The 18,760-nt window shown below is 41.3% G+C and overlaps 1 protein-coding gene across 1 annotated transcript in view; it reads left to right on the top strand.

Moving 5' to 3' along the window:
- Positions 1-18,760, top strand: part of notch2 (notch receptor 2) — a 54,662-nt gene that overhangs the window by 16,852 nt on the left and 19,050 nt on the right. Inside the window, exons 3-7 of the mRNA XM_058388780.1 lie at positions 13,971-14,236; positions 14,809-15,150; positions 16,830-16,952; positions 17,115-17,348; positions 18,281-18,436. Of these exons, the coding sequence (XP_058244763.1) occupies positions 13,971-14,236; positions 14,809-15,150; positions 16,830-16,952; positions 17,115-17,348; positions 18,281-18,436 (1,121 nt within the window). The remainder of the gene's footprint in view (positions 1-13,970; positions 14,237-14,808; positions 15,151-16,829; positions 16,953-17,114; positions 17,349-18,280; positions 18,437-18,760) is intronic.

The raw sequence follows: 18,760 nt of genomic DNA, 5'->3' as shown, positions 1-18,760 counted from the left end.
TATTAAGATATGGATGGATGGATAAATAGGTAGGGGGATAGTAGAGAGTACAGTTACATGAGAGAGAGAGAGAGAGAGAGAGAGAGAGAGAGAGAGATAGATAGATAGATAGATAGATAGATAGATAGATAGATAGATAGATAGATAGAAAGGCAGATGGGTGGATGAATGGATTGATGGAGGGATTGATAGATGTATCAGTGGGGGATAGGTAAATGGATGGTTAGATAAGTAAATAGGATGGATGGACATATAAATGGGTAGATAAATTTATAGAGCAGTGAATGAATAGAGAGATTGTGAATAGATAAACAGAAAGATAGTGATAAATGGAGGGATAGATAGTTAAAAAGAGATAAATGATAGATGGATAGATACGAACAGATATTCTGATAGATAAATTGATAGATGGATAAAAAGATGTACGGACAGACAGATGGATTGGACAAGAGGATGGCTGGAAGAGACTGATGCGGATGGATGGATGGATAGGTGATCAGATGATTACAGAGAGAAACAGATGAAACTTATAGAGACCTTTAGAAGCAGGTGGATATTTGTGTGTTTGTTCATTGCACTGCTAGGAAGTGAGCACACACACACAACATTCACCTGACCTTTACTTTCATAGGAAACTCAACTTTTAAAATTTCACCTAAAAAATTCAGAGACCCAGAACAGGATGGGGAAAGTAAAGTAGAGAAGGGAGCATGTGCATGCATGCACTTTTTGTGTGTGTGTGAGTGTGTGAGTGTGTGTGTGTGTGTGTGTGGTATATGCTCTCAATTTTTTTTTTATTACTATGTCTGCATCAAAATAATTTCATCTTTGAAAAAGCAGGTTTTTTAGATGAAGGCAAGTTTCCTTAGAGAAGGCAAATGCGCAGTATTTGCCTAACGTGTTTCCCTAACATTCTCGTGTATCATGTTAAACGTTAACTATTTTGTGTGTAGGCAAAAGGCATGCAAATGAAATAAAAATTGTTTTAAAAAAGCATGCATTTGAGCAGGAAGTGTTGAATGCCAGAGTTCTTAAGTTCTTAAGTTGCGGGTGCATACAATGCCTCGCTGCTGCAGGTTCGAGATGTTTCCGATGTCTCCGTGTGTAATTGTGCTTCAAGTTTAAAGCGGCCTGACACGCCCAAATTCATCCGCCAGAACAAACACCCTTAACAACACAGCCTATCAGGTTACCTTTAAAAAAATAAAGAAGAAAAAAAAAAACATGTCTATTCAGTACTTAGGATAGTTTACAGACTTTAATTTTAAATATAGATGTTAGATCATACCATCAGATCATCATTGATTTCAGTCTTCAGCTCTGGTAATAATTTTTTGTGAAAACATCACACAGCTTCTGACAGAACGACAGTTTGTTTTCTAATTCTTTAAAAGAAAAAATAATAAAGGAAGAATACCGGTGACCAGACTAGCAAGTGAAAGCTAACTTATCTAATTGGACGAGTCCTGATTCTTGTCGTGTGTGAATGCAATAGCAGGATGGAATTCTTGCTAAACATGCTCATTAGAATATTTGGCCACACCCACCTGGACTGTCCTGTATAGTTGATGTGTAAACAGATGGATAGATGAGTGATGTATGTGTGTAGATGGATGGATCTGAGATGGACAGAAAAATAGGATACATAGACTGATAGATGGATAGATCGAGGGATGGATTGATGGTAAAGAGATTGGTGGATGGTTGAACATGGATGAATAGATGGATGGATAGATACAATGATAGGTTTATGGGTTGTTGCTGGAGTTGCTGTATAATTAGATGGAGATTGAATGGAGGGATAGAGGATTGATAGATAATGATGGATTAACGGATAGATAATGATAGATAAATTTTGTCTCACGCGCGTGCGCACACAGATTATTTCCTGTAAAGAGAGCGTTCTTTTTTCTCGTAATAAAGAGCTGAACGTTGTTCTCTCCATCATGTGAAGAGCTGAATTGTCTTCATCATGTGCCTTTGTATGTCAATGCGCAGTTGAAGTGCTACAGCAGGAGAACTGGTGCAGGAACTAACACTGAAAGTCTGCAGAGTCTCCCCTCAGTGATGTGTTAATGAACCTCTCACACACGTGTAACCACTTTTTCCACCGGCTATTAACCCCAGTGCCGTATGCAGCCGTGATCACCTGCTGGAGCCATGCGATGGGGAGAGCGGTGTATCATTGCTTTCATGGAATTCTGTGTGTGTGTGTTTGCTGTCACACTGTCGGAGTGTTGTTTAGATTAACCTCAGTGTTTGTTTTTGTACAGCTCAGAGCTTCACCAAACGTTCTGTTTTATTTACTTGTTTGTTGATTTTTAGGAAACTGATACAAATTCAAGCTCTAGCTAGACTAACTCTAACTTGTGTTCAGACATTAATCATGACAAAAACTAGAGAAATATCATATCACCATCTCTGAAAGCTTTTCATTCTAACACTCAGCTATCCAACCAGCTATATTTCCATCCATTTTCTCATCCATCTATACACATCTTTTCATTCCATATATCTTTATATTCTTTCATTCATCTGTCTATCCATCAATTTATCCATCAATTTATCCATCCATCCATTATTATATCTGAATAAATTCTAAAGAATTAGTCATCTATCCAGCTATTAATTCTAACACTTGTCTATCCAGCCATCCATATTTACTTCCATCCATCTATCTATCCATCCATCCATCCATCCATCAATATATCTGTCCAGGACCTGTCTGTTTATCCATTTCATCCCTCTATCAGTTTTGTCGGTTCTCACAGAAAGTCTGCATGATCCTGCACATGCTCTTTGTGTGTCTTGTATTACGATTTGGGATAGAACCCAGACAGTGGGTCGAGTTCTTGTTTTGTTTTGTTTTTTTAACGTTTTTAACCTTTTGTACTGCTTTATATGCTCTTATGTTATTTTTTATAAAATGTGACTTAAATGTAGGTATCTTTAATCATGTGAGCTATTGTCGGTCATCTCACACCATTAGGACTGTGTGTGTGTGTGTGTGTGTGTGTGTGTGTGTGTAGACAAATTAGACTGGGCACTCTAGGCTTTTTCATGGTTCCTCCTCAATCTCTGAAGTGATCCATTGAGAGATCGGATCTCATCTCTTTAACCCCCTGAGAGAGAGAGGAGAGAGAGAGAGAGAGCACTGCAGTGTTCATCTCAGTGACACATGTGATATGTTAACCAGACTCCTGATAAATAAACACAGACCTCATTCCTGAGGTAGAGTGCACAACAAGCAGGAAATTCAGGATTTTTTTCCCCTTGTTTTTTTAATAATGTGAATAGCTCTACTGAACAATTTTTTTTTAAAGATTTTTTCCTTTTTCCCCCCATCCTCCCATTTTACTGTGGTTCCTCTTGGATTTCTTGTTCAGTGTGATGGATTTTCTTCACATCTTTCCCAGTTAGATGGCTCTATGAGGGACTTTCAACTGGATTCATAGGAGAGATGTTGTATGGCTGCTTTTCAAAAGTAATAAACACTTATTATTATTGTTATTATTATTATTATTAGTAGTAGTAGTAGTAGTATAAAGAGATTAATCTTGTTCAGGTGTACTTTCATGTTTTCTAGTGTAATACATAGTTTATTATACATACAACCATTAGCCATAACATTGTGAGCAGTGAGAGGTGAAGTTAATAAGACTGATGATCTCCTCATGATGGCACCTGTTAGTGGATGGGATATATTAGGCAGCAAGTGAACATTTTGTCCTCAAAGTTAATGTGTTAGAAGTATGAAAAATGGGCAAGCGTAAGGATTTTTTCTTGTGGAGTGTTCCCGGTCTGCAGTGGTCAGTATCTATCAAAAGTATCCTTTACGTCCTGTAAGTTGCAACTTACAGGGCTTAAAGGATCTGCTGCTAACATCTTGGTGCCAGATACCACAGCACACCTTCAGGGATCTAGTGGAGTCCATGCCCTGACAGGTTAGAGCTGCTTTGGCAGAAAAAGGGGGACCAACAGCATATTAGGCAGGTGGTCATAATGTTATGGCTGATTGATGTAACATAAGACACTTGGGCACCTGTTTAGCAGCACAATGCACAAAATCCTGCAGCAAAAGTATTTCAGAAACTGTTGATCTCCTGGAATTTTCACACCCAACAGTCGGTAGAGTTCGAACAGTGCGAAAAACAAAACCTACAGAGAGCCACAGGTCTGCAGGATGAAACTCCTTCATGATGAGATCAGAGGAGAATGACCGGACCGGTCTGAGCTGACAGGAAGTGTCTTAAAAAAGCACTCTTTACATCTGTGTTGGTCAGAAAAGCATCTCAGCATGAAAACAGACTCCATCAAACTGGACAGTGGAATATTTCACCACTTTCTGATCAGCCTTTTTTTTTCCCCTCATTTGCGGAAGCTGATGTGTATACACTTGCTGTAGAACTCGATGTCACTTCCTGTCTGGCAGGAGAATGCTGCGACAGCGCTCCTAAACCCCTGTATATCACAAGACGTGGAATTTAGTGAAACCCAACAATTAGTGGAAACGACAGAGCTGAGCTGAAATTTACAATAGAAGCGTGGGCTACATGGAGTGTGTGTGTGTGTGTGTTCATCTTCTTACTGGAACAAATGAACACATAAATGTCTTTTTTTTTCTTCTTCTCTGTGTAGGTGAGTCGACACCCGAGAGCAACAACCTGTCTTTTTTTTTCTTTTCTTTCTTTGCTGGCAGTGAGATCTTAGAACAGGAAGAGCAGTGTGTCAGGTGTGTGTGTGTGTGTATGTGTGTGTTTGTATGAGAGTGAGTGAGAGAGAGAGTGGGAGAGAGAGACAGAAAGAGAGAGAGCAGCAGAACCGGTGCAACTACAGGTCTATAGCCAGGGTGTGTGAACCAAGCCTGTGTGTGTTACGAGTGCGTCATTTTCAATGACATTACACATGTGGCATTTCTGTGGAGTTTTGCAAAATGGCGCACAAAATGTTAACAAGAGCTGAAATCCACACATGAGGAACCGCCGTGTGAACGATAGAAAGGTTTTTAGAGTCTCAAGGAATGTACTAGAGTGCATCGCAAGACTCTTGAATGTCGAGGAATGTTCTGCAAGGCCTAGGAATGTTCTGAAGCATCTTCAGAATGTTCTTTTCACTTTGTTGTTTATTCGGTTTTAGTTTTTAGTTCTTTTTTTTGTTTGTTTGTTTTATTTATTTATATCCCAAGATCAGATCAAACGGGTGAATATTTATGCACAAACGTACGTGTGTGTGTGTTTATAGGCTGAAGTTTCGATAACTTCTAAAATAAAACCTCTTTTAATTCTTGAGCTCACTGTATTACTGCATCCAGACCTTTTATTGTTTCTTTTTTCTTTTTCATCTGACCGCCGAAAACAAAATGCCATTGTTCCCAGACCGAAGCGCTCATTTTAAATTGTTATTAATTCTCTCCCCCGTTTTTTATATCTGTTCATCCTCAAACAACTTGGCCCTCTCAATATTACTCTCACTCCTCCTCCTCCTTTCCCTCCCTCCTTCCACCCACTCCAGGGAGAGAGAGAGAGAGAGAGAGGCAGAAAGAGGAGTGAGTGTGATCTGACATGTAGAATTTGCCTGCAGGATAGAGAGAGAGAGAGAGAGAGATGTCTGTAGAGTATGTAATGTGAGACAGGATGTTGTTGATGGAGATGGAGGGTTTTTTGGAGAGACTTAGGAATTACCCTGTCACTGCCTTTGCCCCTCATCATTCTGTCAATCATCTCTCTCTCTCTCTTTCTCTCTCTCTCTCTCTCTGAATCTTTGTGTTTGACTCTCTTTCTCTTTAACTGTGTCTATTTCTCTCTCTTTCTGTGTGTGTGTGTCTCTTTGACTCTTTGTGTTTGACTCTCTCTCTCTTGCTCTTTAACTGTGTCTGTTTCCCTCTCTCTCTCTCTCTCTCATTCTTTTTCCCTTCTCCCTTTAGATCTCTAGTCTCTCTTTAGTTTTGTCTCTCATTTTTTTGTTTACTCTTTCCATCTATTCACCTCTTCATCTCGCCACCTGGTTCTTTTATGTCTTGTTGCTTCACTGTAGTTTTTTTCCCTTTTTCTCTTTCATTCTCTCTCTCTCTCTCTCTCTCTCTCTCTCTCTATCTCTGTCTCTCTCTGTCTCTCTCTCTTTCAGGCAGAGGTGACCATAGTACAGTAGCAGGAGTGAATAAAGAGAGAGAAAAGTGAAAGCCTGCGAGGAACGAAAAGATATAGGGAGAAAAAAGTCAGAAGTGTAGCCAAGCATGCAGAGGCCGAGATTTACTCAAGCGCAGAAAACACACACACACACATACATATTTCAGAACATCAGAATGTTGCATTAGCATGTTACTAGTTATGTAGGAGAGCATAATTTTTAAATGTCGTGTGAGTGTGTGTGTGTGTGTGTGTGTGTGTGTGTGTGTGTGTGTGTGTGTGTGTGAATGCGTAGTGGAGAGAAAATTGAGAGAACATCCCTGGTCAGTATGACCCACCTGCCAAGGACAGTCCCATTTTAAATTACTGAAACACGCATGCACGCATGCAGAAACACACACACACAGGTGCAGACAGAGACGGAAGCCTGACAGAGTGGTGGAGAATTTAGCGACCATACTCTAAAAGCCACAGAGCAGCATGCCAGGTAGTGAATCTCAGTGACGGGGTCGGGCTAATCATTGATCTCACACACACACACACACCTCGACACCTATGTTCACATCATCCATGAGTCTGTTTCTCATCTTCAATCCTACACACTCTCTGAATCTTATCACTGCTGTGTGATGTGATTCGCCGCATCTGTGTTTCTTCATGTGTTTCTGTGTTTCTTTAAGTTTAAGCAGAGTTCAACAACCATGAACATTGTTCTAGAACCCAGCCTGTGCGTTCACTGAAGCGGAGTTCAAGATCAAGGCCTTTGTTTTAGAACCCAGCTTGTGCAGTTCAAGAACCAGGCCATTGTTTTAGAACCCAGCTTGTGCAGTTTAAGAACCAGGCCAGTGTTTTAGAACCCAGCTTGTGCAGTACAAGAACAAGGCCATTGTTTTAGAACACAGCTTATGCAGTTCAAGAACCAGGCCTTTGTTTTAGAACACAGCTTGTGCAGTACAAGAACCAGGCCTTTGTTTTAGAACCCAGCTTGTGCAGTTTAAGAACCAGGCCAGTGTTTTAGAACCCAGCTTGTGCAGTACAAGAACAAGGCCATTGTTTTAGAACACAGCTTATGCAGTTCAAGAACCAGGCCTTTGTTTTAGAACACAGCTTGTGCAGTTTAAGAACCAGGCCAGTGTTTTAGAACCCAGCTTGTGCAGTACAAGAACCAGGCCAATGTTTTAGAACCCAGCTTGTGTAGTTCAAGAACCATGCCTTTGTTTTAGAACCCAGCTTGTGCAGTTTAAGAACCAGGCCAGTGTTTTAGAACCCAGCTTGTGCAGTTTTAGATCCCAGCTTGTGTAGTTCAAGAACCAGGCCTTTGTTTTAGAACCCAGCTTGTGCAGTTTAAGAACCAGGCCAGTGTTTTAGAACCCAGCTTGTGCAGTACAAGAACCAGGCCAATGTTTTAGAGCCCAGCTTGTGTAGTTCAAGAACCAGGCCAATGTTTTTTAGAACCTAGCTTTTGCATTTAAGTACAGTTCCAGAACCTGGCCATTTAAGTTAAATTCTAGAACCTGGCCCTTGCTGTAGAGCTCTGCAAGTTCATTCAAGTGGAGTTCTAGGACTTAACCTTTGTTTTAGAAAAAATAACCTGGGAAATAGCTAAAAATAATAAAATCACAGATGATCATAAACCGTAAACATTGTATTTTTAACGTATATTGACATCATTTTCCGTCATGTATTCCGTCTCGCTCTCAGCACCCTACAGTGGACGCATCCCAAACCACACACCCCGGTTCACTACACAGGGCTCCAAACAGCAGGGAACACAACGGCCTTCCAGAGCCCACTGGGCTGGATATGCCATGCTGCAGTGCATTGTGGGGTTTTATGGAACGCCGACGCAAAGATTTTTGGATTTGACCACAAAATTGCAGACTTTTAAAATAGCACTCTGCCTGTGTGTGTGTGTGTGTGTGTGTGTGTGTGCGCACATGATTTTGGACCATGTTAGTTTAAGTTTGAGATCCTGAACACTCCTCTCACACTATTCAAGAACTGTAACTTTTAGAACACTGTAACATTCAGAACCATGACTGAAAACTAAAACTCAGCTACTGCATTCATTTAAGTTCTAGATCCTGATCTGTGTTCTAGGAATTAGCTTGTGCGTTCATTTAAGCCTAGATTTAGTGCCTGGTGAGAATTCTGCACGACACACCGTGGAACTCAGGTTGTGTTCTAGTACCCGACCTTTTGTTCTAGAGCTTCGTCTTAAAAGTCTGACTTTTGTTCTCCAAAGCACCTAGAGCGTTCACACGAGTTCTGCAACCTGACTGCTAATTAAGAACCCAGCTAGCGTGACTGTTCTAGAGTCCAGTTTTCTCTCTCTATCTCTCACTACCTTTTCATTTTTTTCTCCTCATTTCACTGATAGATTTTGTCCTTTATTTTTTCTCTCATCTATTTTCTCTCTCTCTCTCTCTCTCTCTCTCTCTCTCTCTCTCTCATTTTTTATCTACTTTGTAACTTTCTTTCTCTCTCTCTCTCTCTCTCTCTCTCTCTCTCTCTTTCTTACACACATTTCTTTCCGTCTGTGTTCTTTCCTGTTTGTTTCTCTCTTTCTAATCATTTTTATCTTTCACTATCTCTACCTTTTTTAACCTCTGTTATTTTCTGTTTTCGTTCTAAACCTGAGGCCCCCCCCCCAAAAAAAAACACCACACACTCTTTCTCTCATATCTTCGTCCCTCTTGGATCTTTATTGTTCTTTTTATTCCCTCTCTTGCTCCTCTTAACCGCTTCGGTTTTAATAATTTTGTTCCTGCCCTGTTTTTCTCCCCGCTCTGTGTTTTCGCAGTCGTGGTTTTTCTTCTCTGCTGAAAATGACGGAAAGTGGGGAGAGAGGAACGGAGGGGAAGGAACAAGGGAGGGAGCGAATGAGGGAGAGAGGGCACTTCTAAAAATAAGAGCCTTTTGTAGAAGAAGAGGGGAGTGAAAGAGAAAGACTTTGACTTTTCTAAAGGCCTTTAATTAGCCTTTTTCAGGGAAAAAAATACTCAGAGAAGCTTTAAGAAGCAGACTTTATTAAAAGCTAAAGTACTAAAGAATGGAGAGAGAGAGAGAGAGAGAGAGAGAGGTAAAACGAGTGGAATTTATGCTCAGTCATGTTTGTCGTCCGCTTTTGTCCCGAAACCTCAGAACCTCCTTGGCTTTTAACATTCACAGCAGAGTTTTAAGTGCTGCTTGACTTTCAGATGTGATTAGATAGCCTGTGTGTGTGTGTGTGTGCGTGTGAGAGAGAGAAAGAGAGAGAGTGAGATGGCATGGCGTTTTCAGATTTCAGGTCTAATGGAGTTGAGTAGGTGGAGGAGTGATGTGAAGAGAGTGAGACAGAAGAAATGCAGGATGAAGTGATATTTCTTTTTTCCTCCCACATGCCCCACACCCACTGTAGACAGAGGGAGGTCAGGGAGAGGGGGAGAGAGAGAGGGAACGATGAGGGAACGAAGTGAGAGAAAGAGTGAGAATCGGTGGGGGGGTTAACGAGAACCATCTGTAGAAATTTGACACCTAGAGAGGGAGAGAGGGTGAGAGAGAGAGAGAGAGAGAGAGAGAGAGGGAGGGAGGGAGAGAGAGAGAAATTTATGAAGGATAACAAAGAAAGCCATAGATGAATTTAGGTGCTGGTGCTTTGTGCCAGGTTTCTGTTTGGTCAGTAAGCGTTGTAAACTTTCCCTATCAGCAGAAAGGAAAAAAAGGAGGGAAAATAGAGTGAAAGAATGTAAAGAAGGAAAAGTGTTGAAGGTAGGAAAGTAAGGAATGCTTCGAAAGAGGAAAGTGAAAGAAAGGAAGAAAAAGAATGCAAAGCCAGAGCAAAGGAAAAGAAAGATGTGGAGGGAAGGATATATATATATATATATATATATATATATATATATATACACCCAGCTTGGGTATATATGTGTATATATATATGTGTATATATATATATATATATATATATATGTATATATATATATATATATATATATATATATATATATATATATATAAAAGAGAGAGAAAGGAAGCAAGCAAATGGACAGAAGAAAGGAGGCAAGAGTGCAAAAGAAAGAAGGAAAGAAGAGAGCATGTAAAGCTTGAATAATGGAGAGATGAGTGACGGATATGTTTAATAAATATTCAGTGGTTACAGCAGAGAGTTAGAAATGTTGTGTAAAGTGTTTCTCTCTCTGTCTCTCTCTCTCTCTCTCTCTCTCTCTCTCTCTCTCTGCACCCCCTCTCTCATTCTTTCTGTCCCTCTCTCTCTCTCTCTCTCTCTCTCCCAAGAAACGATCTTTGTGTTCGATTGGTTTTAAAGTTAGAAGTGTCGAGCCGTGTGTTTACGTTGAAGTCGTTGTGTGTTTGATCAGGTGTCTGAGCGCCGCTCTGTTTAAGGTGACCCCGAGTTCAACCCTGCACAGTTCCTTTCCCCCAAACTACATCACAGAGTCTCTTCTGTTACCCAGTTTATTTATTTATCGTCTTATTTACTTTAAAAGGGAAAATAAAAGAATGAATATTTACAGCTGCTATAGCGTAAGTGCAGACGGGCGGTAACGGTATGCCATTCAGATGTAGGAATAAATAAATAATAAACAATAAATAACTATTAGTAACTAATAGTAACTATTAGTAATCAGTGGCCAAGGAATAAAATAAGAATAAAGCTGCAGCTTGTTGATTGTTTGCAGTTTATAGTTTGTGTGTATTTAACAGTGCAGGAGATTAAAGTTCCCCAAAATGGTTTATTGATGCTCACAGTTTGTGTGTGTGTTGAGGGGTTCTTTAGAGTGTTTTCTTAACACTCACAAAGTGCGTCTGTCAAGCTGGTTTAGCAATCAAGCCGCAACAAAGGCGACAAACTTCGAAAAATGTGACGTTATGATCTCGTAATGCCTGCTTTTGTGATTAAACCCGAAGCCTCCTGCCTCTTTAACGGACCAGAGCTAATGTGGCCAATAAAACCAGTTACTCACAAAAGGGAAGGTGGATGTGAATTGATGGTTCTGCCCCGTTTTAGGTCACCAGAGGTGTGTGTTCGCTCTGCAGTGGGACACCACAGCTCTAAACACACACACACACACACACACACGCACAAACCAAGACAAGAACAGTCATGCTCATGTACTTGGACTAATCTCAAGCAGACTAATTATGTTATGCTTCGTTTTTTTTTCCCAGTCTTAAGACCTTTATTTATATATATATATATAATATGTATGTGTGTGTATGTGTGTGTGTGTTTTCTTGAGTGTTAGGGTGTCAGAACTTTTAGCAACAAAGAAAGTCTATGAACAAATCCTTGTTTATGTAAGAGTACATGTCTGCAGAGATTTCTCTGAACCTCTCAACACACACACACACGTTACAATGTATAAGGGGTATTTTTAATGCCGTGTCCTACCACCTAACGTTAATCATAACCTCAGCTTACAAAAACAAAGCTAAATGTTACGAAGGTTCACATATTTCTGTCGTCTTGGAGACGTGTTGTTACAGAAAGGTCTGCTTCAGGCAGTGTGTTAGTGGCAGCGTGTTAGCGCCTTCCTTCCGCACAGACAGTCATGTCCTGTCAGGTTGACTCATCCAGCAGGTAGGATGTGACAAGTCACAAGAAAAAAAACCCGATTTGAAATAAAGGACACATAAACAGCTTTCCAGGCAGGTTGTTAAAATTACCCTCATTTTATTTGATGTCATCCAGTGGGTGCTGATGTTTTATGGCACGCTAGTCTTCTTTCTGTTCCTCTTTTACATCGCTTGTTTTTTCCTCTCTCTCTCTGTCTCTTAACTTCTAAAGTAATACCCAAGTAAAACTTGCTCTCTGTTCCCTTTTTACAGGAATGCTTGAGTAATACTGGAGAAAAAATGTCAGCTATTAGTGACTCAGGGTGAGGGGCAGAGAGAGAGAGAGAGAAAGAGAGAGAGAGAGAGAGAGAGAGAGAGGGAAAGCAAGAAAGAAAGAGAGAGGCAGAGAGACAGACAAGTGTGAAAGAGAGAGAAAGAGAGGTGACTAGAACAGAGGGAGAAATAGAGAGAGAAAGAAAGATAAAAGAGAGAGAGAGAAAGAGAAAGAAAGAGGGGGGGCAGACCGACAGATAGACAGACAAGTGTGAGAGACAGAAATAGAATAGAGAGATGTGAAAGATTAGGTGGGAGGGAGAAATAGAGATAGAAAGAAAGAAAGAGAGAGAGAGAGAGAGAGAGAGAGAGAGATGAAGAAGCCCCTGCATAAATGGTTAGATTAGCTTGAACATCGTCTTGACTTAAAGTTCTTCATCGGGTCCTTGTGTTTTACTTTTTCTCCAGAGGTTGAAGAAAGCCACTCTAGGGTCATCCATGTCCTTAACGCAGAGGATGCGGCATCTTATCTTATCTTTTTATGAAACTAAAAAAAGCCTTTCTCCTGTACATTGTAAACTCTACTTCTGTTTGATTTAGAGATGTAGAAGCTGTAGTCATGCTTGTATCAGTAATTTACACATGTGTACTGTATTATGCTCTGATGTTTCTCCACACACAAGTGCCTTAGCAGACAGTGGGTGTGGCTCCTCCTCGTTAGGAGTTAAATTCCAGTCCCCTCCCATTACTGCTAAAGATTTACTACTGCTCTATCATAGTGCATCGGAGGCGTTTCCTGTCCCTGCTCGTTAGCCTGATCACTGCAAGTCTCTTGTAAGAAAATAAAACAAATTCTCCTTCCTCTTTTATTTCTGTCCATGCACACTGTTCATATTTAATGCCCCAGTTCTTACCCTCTCCACAGGGGGGGCTAATAGGAGAAGAAGAACCAGATAAGGAAAGCACAAAGCATGACATCTTCATTTGCAGACACTTCTGACACTCAGAGACAGAGAGATAGAATGAGAGACCAGAGAGAGAGAGATGGAGAATGGAGAGTGAGTGACTGAGAGCAAGAAGAAAGAGAGAAAACAAACTGAGAGTGAGAGAAAGGGAGAAAAAGAAAGATGTGGAGAAGGATGGGCAAGAGAGTTAAGCAAAAGACAGGAAAGGAGACGGTGATGGACAGAGCGAGAGAAGTAAAAGATGAGTGAGAGATAAAAACAGCGAGAAGGACCGTCAGGGAGAGAAAGGGAGAAGAAGAAAGAGACAGAATGAGAAAGTTAGTGAAAGACCGGAAAGAGAGAGAGAGAGAGAGATGGGAGGATTGAGGGAGAGAGACGAATGGAGTGGCAGAGTTTCACCAGTGCTGTTTTGCAATGCAGTAATTTCTCTTTTTCTTGTCGTACAGTGAAAGGTCTGAAGTGAAGTAACGCAGTGCAGATACACGTCCTGCTGTGACCTTACTGGAACTCTCTCTCTCTCTCTCTCTCTCTTACACACACACACTCTCACTCTTTCTTTCTCCCTCTCTCTCTTTTTTTGGCAAGTGCGTTTATAATGGCTCAATGTGCGCAATACAGATATTGACACAATTTCAGCAGTACTACCCGCAGACAGACTGGTTTACTTACAAATAAACACACATACGCATGCACACACTCTCTCTCTCTCTCTCTCTGTCCCTCTCTCTCTCTCTTTTTGCATTCATAATTGCTCAGAAATGCACAGCGTCCGCAATACAAATTTTGACACATTTTCAGCATTACCCACAGACAGACTGGTTTACACACACACACACAGAGAGAGAGAGAGAAGTTGAACCATGAAATATTTTATTTTCTTCCTGTGCTCTGTGCTGAATTAGCATTTAATTCTGACTTGAATTCCTTTGATTGGGTGTGGCACACACACACACACACACACACACAACAATTACTGTGACCATGGTGAGTAGGAGAAAAAAATACAATACAATAAACATGCTGTCCTGTTTTGTGGTGTGTGTGTGTGTAGGTGTCCTCCGGGTTACCTGGGTGAATACTGCCACCATAAGGACCTGTGCCAGCCGGATTTCTGTTTGAATGGAGGGACATGTAAGATGGCGAGCAGCGGCCTGCCCAGTAACCCTGTGTGTGAATGTCCACTCGGGTTCTCCGGCTCGCGCTGTGAAATGCAGATAGAGTCATCATGTTACCCCAAGAACCCCTGTAGCAATGGGGGCACCTGCTCCCTCCAGCCCTATGACCAGTACACCTGCCATTGCATACCTGGATGGACAGGTATAATTTTCGATCAATTTGTCTCTCTGTCCCCCTGTCTGTTCTTTTCTCTCTCTGTCTATTTGTCTGTCTGTCTGTCTCTCTCTCTGTCTCTACTCCTCTGTCTCTCTCTGTGCCCCACTATCTGTCTTTCTGTCTCTTTGCCCCCGTCCTCCTGTCTCTCTGTCTATCCTTTTCGTTTGTTCTTTTCTCTTTTTCTCTGTTTATCTGTATCTCATTCCATCCATTTCTCAGTCTCTTTTTCTCCGTCTCTCTCTGTTCTGTTGTGTCTGTTCTATTCTACTGAAAAAAAGAATTATTATAAATAAACTGTATAAACAAATGGCTTGTAAAGCAAACGCTATATGACATTTAACAGGACATTGAAAATGAATAGTGCATAAAATGAATTGAGATTTTTAAAATTTAATTTATTCTTTGTAATGTGAATTTTTGTAGTTTCTTAGATTTAGTTTTTATTTGTGCACTGTGGATATCGTCAAATTTTTTGCTATATTTAAGTACTAATTTTTTTTTTTTTTTTTTTGTTAATGTGTATAATCAAATGTGTGTGTGTTTTGTGTCTCTCCCAGGTGCTCGCTGTGAACTGGTGGACAGCTGCGGCTCCTCTCCGTGTGCCAAAGGTGGAACCTGCACATCTCTTCCTGATGGAAAGTTCTCCTGCAAGTGTCAGCCCGGCTACGAAGGGTCTCGCTGCCAGAACGACGTGGACGAGTGTGCGCAGAAGCCAACTCTGTGCCAAAATGGTGGGGTGTGCAAGAACATCCTTGGCTCTTACCGTTGCAGCTGCCCCGCTGAGTTTACGGGGTCCAGATGCGAAAAGATGTACGTCCCCTGTTCTCCGTCACCCTGCATGAATGGTGGAACCTGCAGGCAGACGTCTGAGACCTCCTACTTCTGCCACTGTCTTCCAGGTAAGAGAAAATGAGAGAGAGAGGAACAGAGAGAGAAAAAGAGAGAGGGAGAGAGAGAGACAGAGAGACAGACAATGGGACACAGAGAGAGAGAAAAGGGGAGAGAGAGAGAGACAGAAAGACAGACAGTAGGACACAAAGGAACAGAGAGACAGAAAGACAGACAGTGGGACTCCGATAGAGAGAGAGAAAAAGAGAGAGACAGAAAGACAAACAGTGGGACACAGAAAGAGATAGAGGAACAGAAAGAGAGAGAGACAGAGGAACAGAGAGAGAGAAAGACAGACAGTGGGACACCCACAGAGAGAGAGAAAGAGAGAGGGAGACAGATAAACAGACAGTGGGACACAGAGGAACAGAGAGACAGAAAGAGAGACAGTGGGACACAGATAGAGAGAGAGACAGAAAGAGAGAGAGGGAGAGATGGGGCAGTGAACAGGGTTTTTCCGATTGCAGAGAGGATTAGTTTCATGGATCGAGGACGTTGTACTTGACGGTTTTACTAACAATAGGAAAGTGGAACGCAGAAATCCAAAACAGTCCAAAATAAACAGCACATAAAAACCAGGAAGCAGAAATGAACAAAAGCTTGATAACATGCACATAGAATCAGGTTTCTCCTGAACGTTCCTGTGATCATGTACATGTGTACATGAAGACCCTGTCTCTAAAAAACTAGAGCTTCGTGTGTCTGTCTTATTTTATAGTCAGGGGGTTATTGTACTTTTCTTTAAAAGCTTTCAGCTGAGCTCGCTTTAAAATAATCTCAGAGATGCCTAGAATTTTTTCTGTGGGTGTTTAAATGACAGCAGCGTCATAATTTGACCAAAAAAAGCTTAGATCTGGGGTGCTGGTATTTTTTCCTGGTATTATTTATTTATTTTTATCAGTGATAAAAAAAGAGTGGGGGAAAAAAAAGAAAAATGAAAACAGGAAGACAACAGAGACATTTTATTATTATTATTATTATTATTATTATTATTATTCACTTTATCCATTATCAGTATTATTCATTTTCTGATTCTTAGTCGATGTAATTTTAGTAATTCTGGTAATTTTATTGTTATTTTTATTAGTAGTAGTAGAAGTAGTTGTTGTATTTTTGGAAGTAGTACATCCTTCTTTACTGTTTTATTTTTGTATTTTATGCTCTTGTTTCCTTTTAAGTTGATGTGTTAAATGACATGGAATATGAAGAAGTTGCTATATATATTATTTCCTGTCTGGTATTATTGTTATTATTAGTGCTCACATTGTAACCTCACTTCCTGCTCCCTTTAATCTGGGTGCTGAAATTGTCACTCATGTGTTTGGAGTTCAAACACAGAAATTCCTCTTCTGAGTTTCGAGTTTAAAGGTGAGTGTGTTGGCACAACGAGGCAGCAAGCCGTGACCGGCACCTTCCCCGAGGCCCAAAACCCAAGCTGTGGGAAAATGAATTACCAAAAAAAAAACCCCGCCAGAGTGTGATGAGTGTTTAATAAAGTGTGATTACTTGTCAGAAATGGAGAAAGAGGGAGATAGAGAGAGAGAGAGATATTATGTCAGAGAGAGAGAGAAAGGGAGCGAGGGAGGTGAGATGATAAAACATTGAGTCAATTACAGGATTTGGGTTTGATGTGATTTATGTCTGTAATAAGTTAATACCTGTTTCCGTTCCTCTGTCCGTCTGTGATCAGGATTTAATGGAACGAACTGCGAGGTAAACATCGATGATTGTCCGGATCATAAGTGTCAGAACGGAGGAACCTGCATGGATGGAGTGAACACCTACAACTGCCAGTGTCCACCTGAGTGGACCGGTACGATCCTGTTTGGATTTTTAATTCTTATCCTTTTTAGTGTGTGTGAGAAAAAGAGAGAGGATAAGAAATGCACACAGGTGTGTTTGTGTGTGTGTGTGAATGTCAAAGGCAATGATTGACAGATTCATGACTTCTTTCTTGTCATTGTCATTCCTTCAGGTCAGGATTGCACGGACGACGTGGACGAGTGTCGCCTGCAACCCAACACCTGTCAGAACGGCGGCACTTGCAGCAACACGCCTGGCGGCTACACCTGTGTGTGTGTGAACGGCTGGAGCGGACCGGACTGCTCGGAGAACATCGACGACTGTGCCGCCCACCCCTGCTCCAACGGCTCCACCTGCTTCGACCGAGTTGCGTCTTTCTTCTGCAGCTGCCCCTTCGGCAAGACCGGTGAGGCTTCTCACGGTCCGAATCGCAGTCAAATTGATTCGGTTCGGTCGACACTTCATCATGTGTAGATTAAAATAAACATTCATTGCTCAGAAATACATAAATGTAAAATTCAAACAAACCGATCGTGTGCGTGAGCAAATAACTTCTATATCTTACTCCAAAAAACTGGAGATTTTATAGTTTGCTATCTCAGCCTCCTGGTGGTCCAGCGGCAGGATCCCGCACTCGCATTGCTGTGGCCCGGGTTTGATTCCCGGGCAGGACGCTAACCCAGCCACTAAAGAGTCCCAAGCCCAGGTTAAATGGGAGGGTCGCGTCAGGAAGGGCATCCAGCGTAAAACCTGTGCCAAATTGAAACATACGGACCAAATGATCCGCCCTGGAGCAGATGCTTTCATATAAAATTCATATAAACAATATCATCATGATGTCTTGATGTCAGACTTATTCTGCAAGACTATTTATGCCCTGCCCATAAGAGACTGAACTTATTCTCTTTTCTAAACTTGCTTGTTTGTTTTTGAACAGGGCGAAGCTTCGACAAGGTCAGGGTTATGTGTAGGAATTTTTTAAATTTTTTTCTGAAGTCTTTTTTGAACTTCAGGCTGGAATATCTCACGATTCCACCTTTCCACAACAGCGTGTTACAACACTCTAGTGACTCATTAAACCCTTTTTTTTTTTTTTTGGCTGTTCTTATCGAGCTAGGTTGCAGCAGAGTTGTGGCATGAATAGTCTCTCCAAAGTGTAGTAAAATCATGTAAAATCGTGACTCCCAAAACGGTGTTCTGTGGCATTAACGAGGCCTGCTTGGGCTTGTTCACTAATAGATATTCTCACAGATAGGACCGAGTGACTTCACGCTGCACTGAGACTGTACCATGACTCTACTGTTTGTGTGTGTGTGCGTGATTTTTTTCCTCATGCAGGTCTGCTGTGTAGCATCGATGATGCCTGCATTAGTAACCCGTGCAGGGTGGGCTCTCAGTGCGACACCAATCCTCTGAACGGCAAGTTCAACTGCAACTGTCCTTTCGGATACAAAGGCACCACCTGCAACGAAGACGTCAACGAGTGCACCATCGGTGAGGCAGACGTGTTTCTGTCTTTCTTTGACAGATTCTCTTTCTGATTTCTTTCTTTATGATTTTCTTTGAAACTCTTCTTCCTGTTATCTCCCTCTCTCTCTCTCGCTACTACTAATCAGCATCCAAATCGTCTTGAAAGCTTGAAGTCATATGCATATTGAGATATCTGAACTCCATGTGAACTCCTCGCAGTAAGATGCAGGAGAGATAAAGGCTTCCTGTAGCACACTTCTTTCCATTTAAGGAATAATCAATCTACAGCAAATTTGCAGGTTTCACGTGCAAGAATTTTTAACAGGTTTCCCTGAACTCAGGAAAATG

The sequence above is a fragment of the Hemibagrus wyckioides genome, linkage group LG05, assembly GCF_019097595.1.
Source record: "Hemibagrus wyckioides isolate EC202008001 linkage group LG05, SWU_Hwy_1.0, whole genome shotgun sequence".
NCBI lineage: Eukaryota > Metazoa > Chordata > Actinopteri > Siluriformes > Bagridae > Hemibagrus > Hemibagrus wyckioides.
The sequence above is the reverse complement of the archived record's forward strand: the minus strand, read 5'-3'. Positions and strand labels throughout refer to the sequence as shown.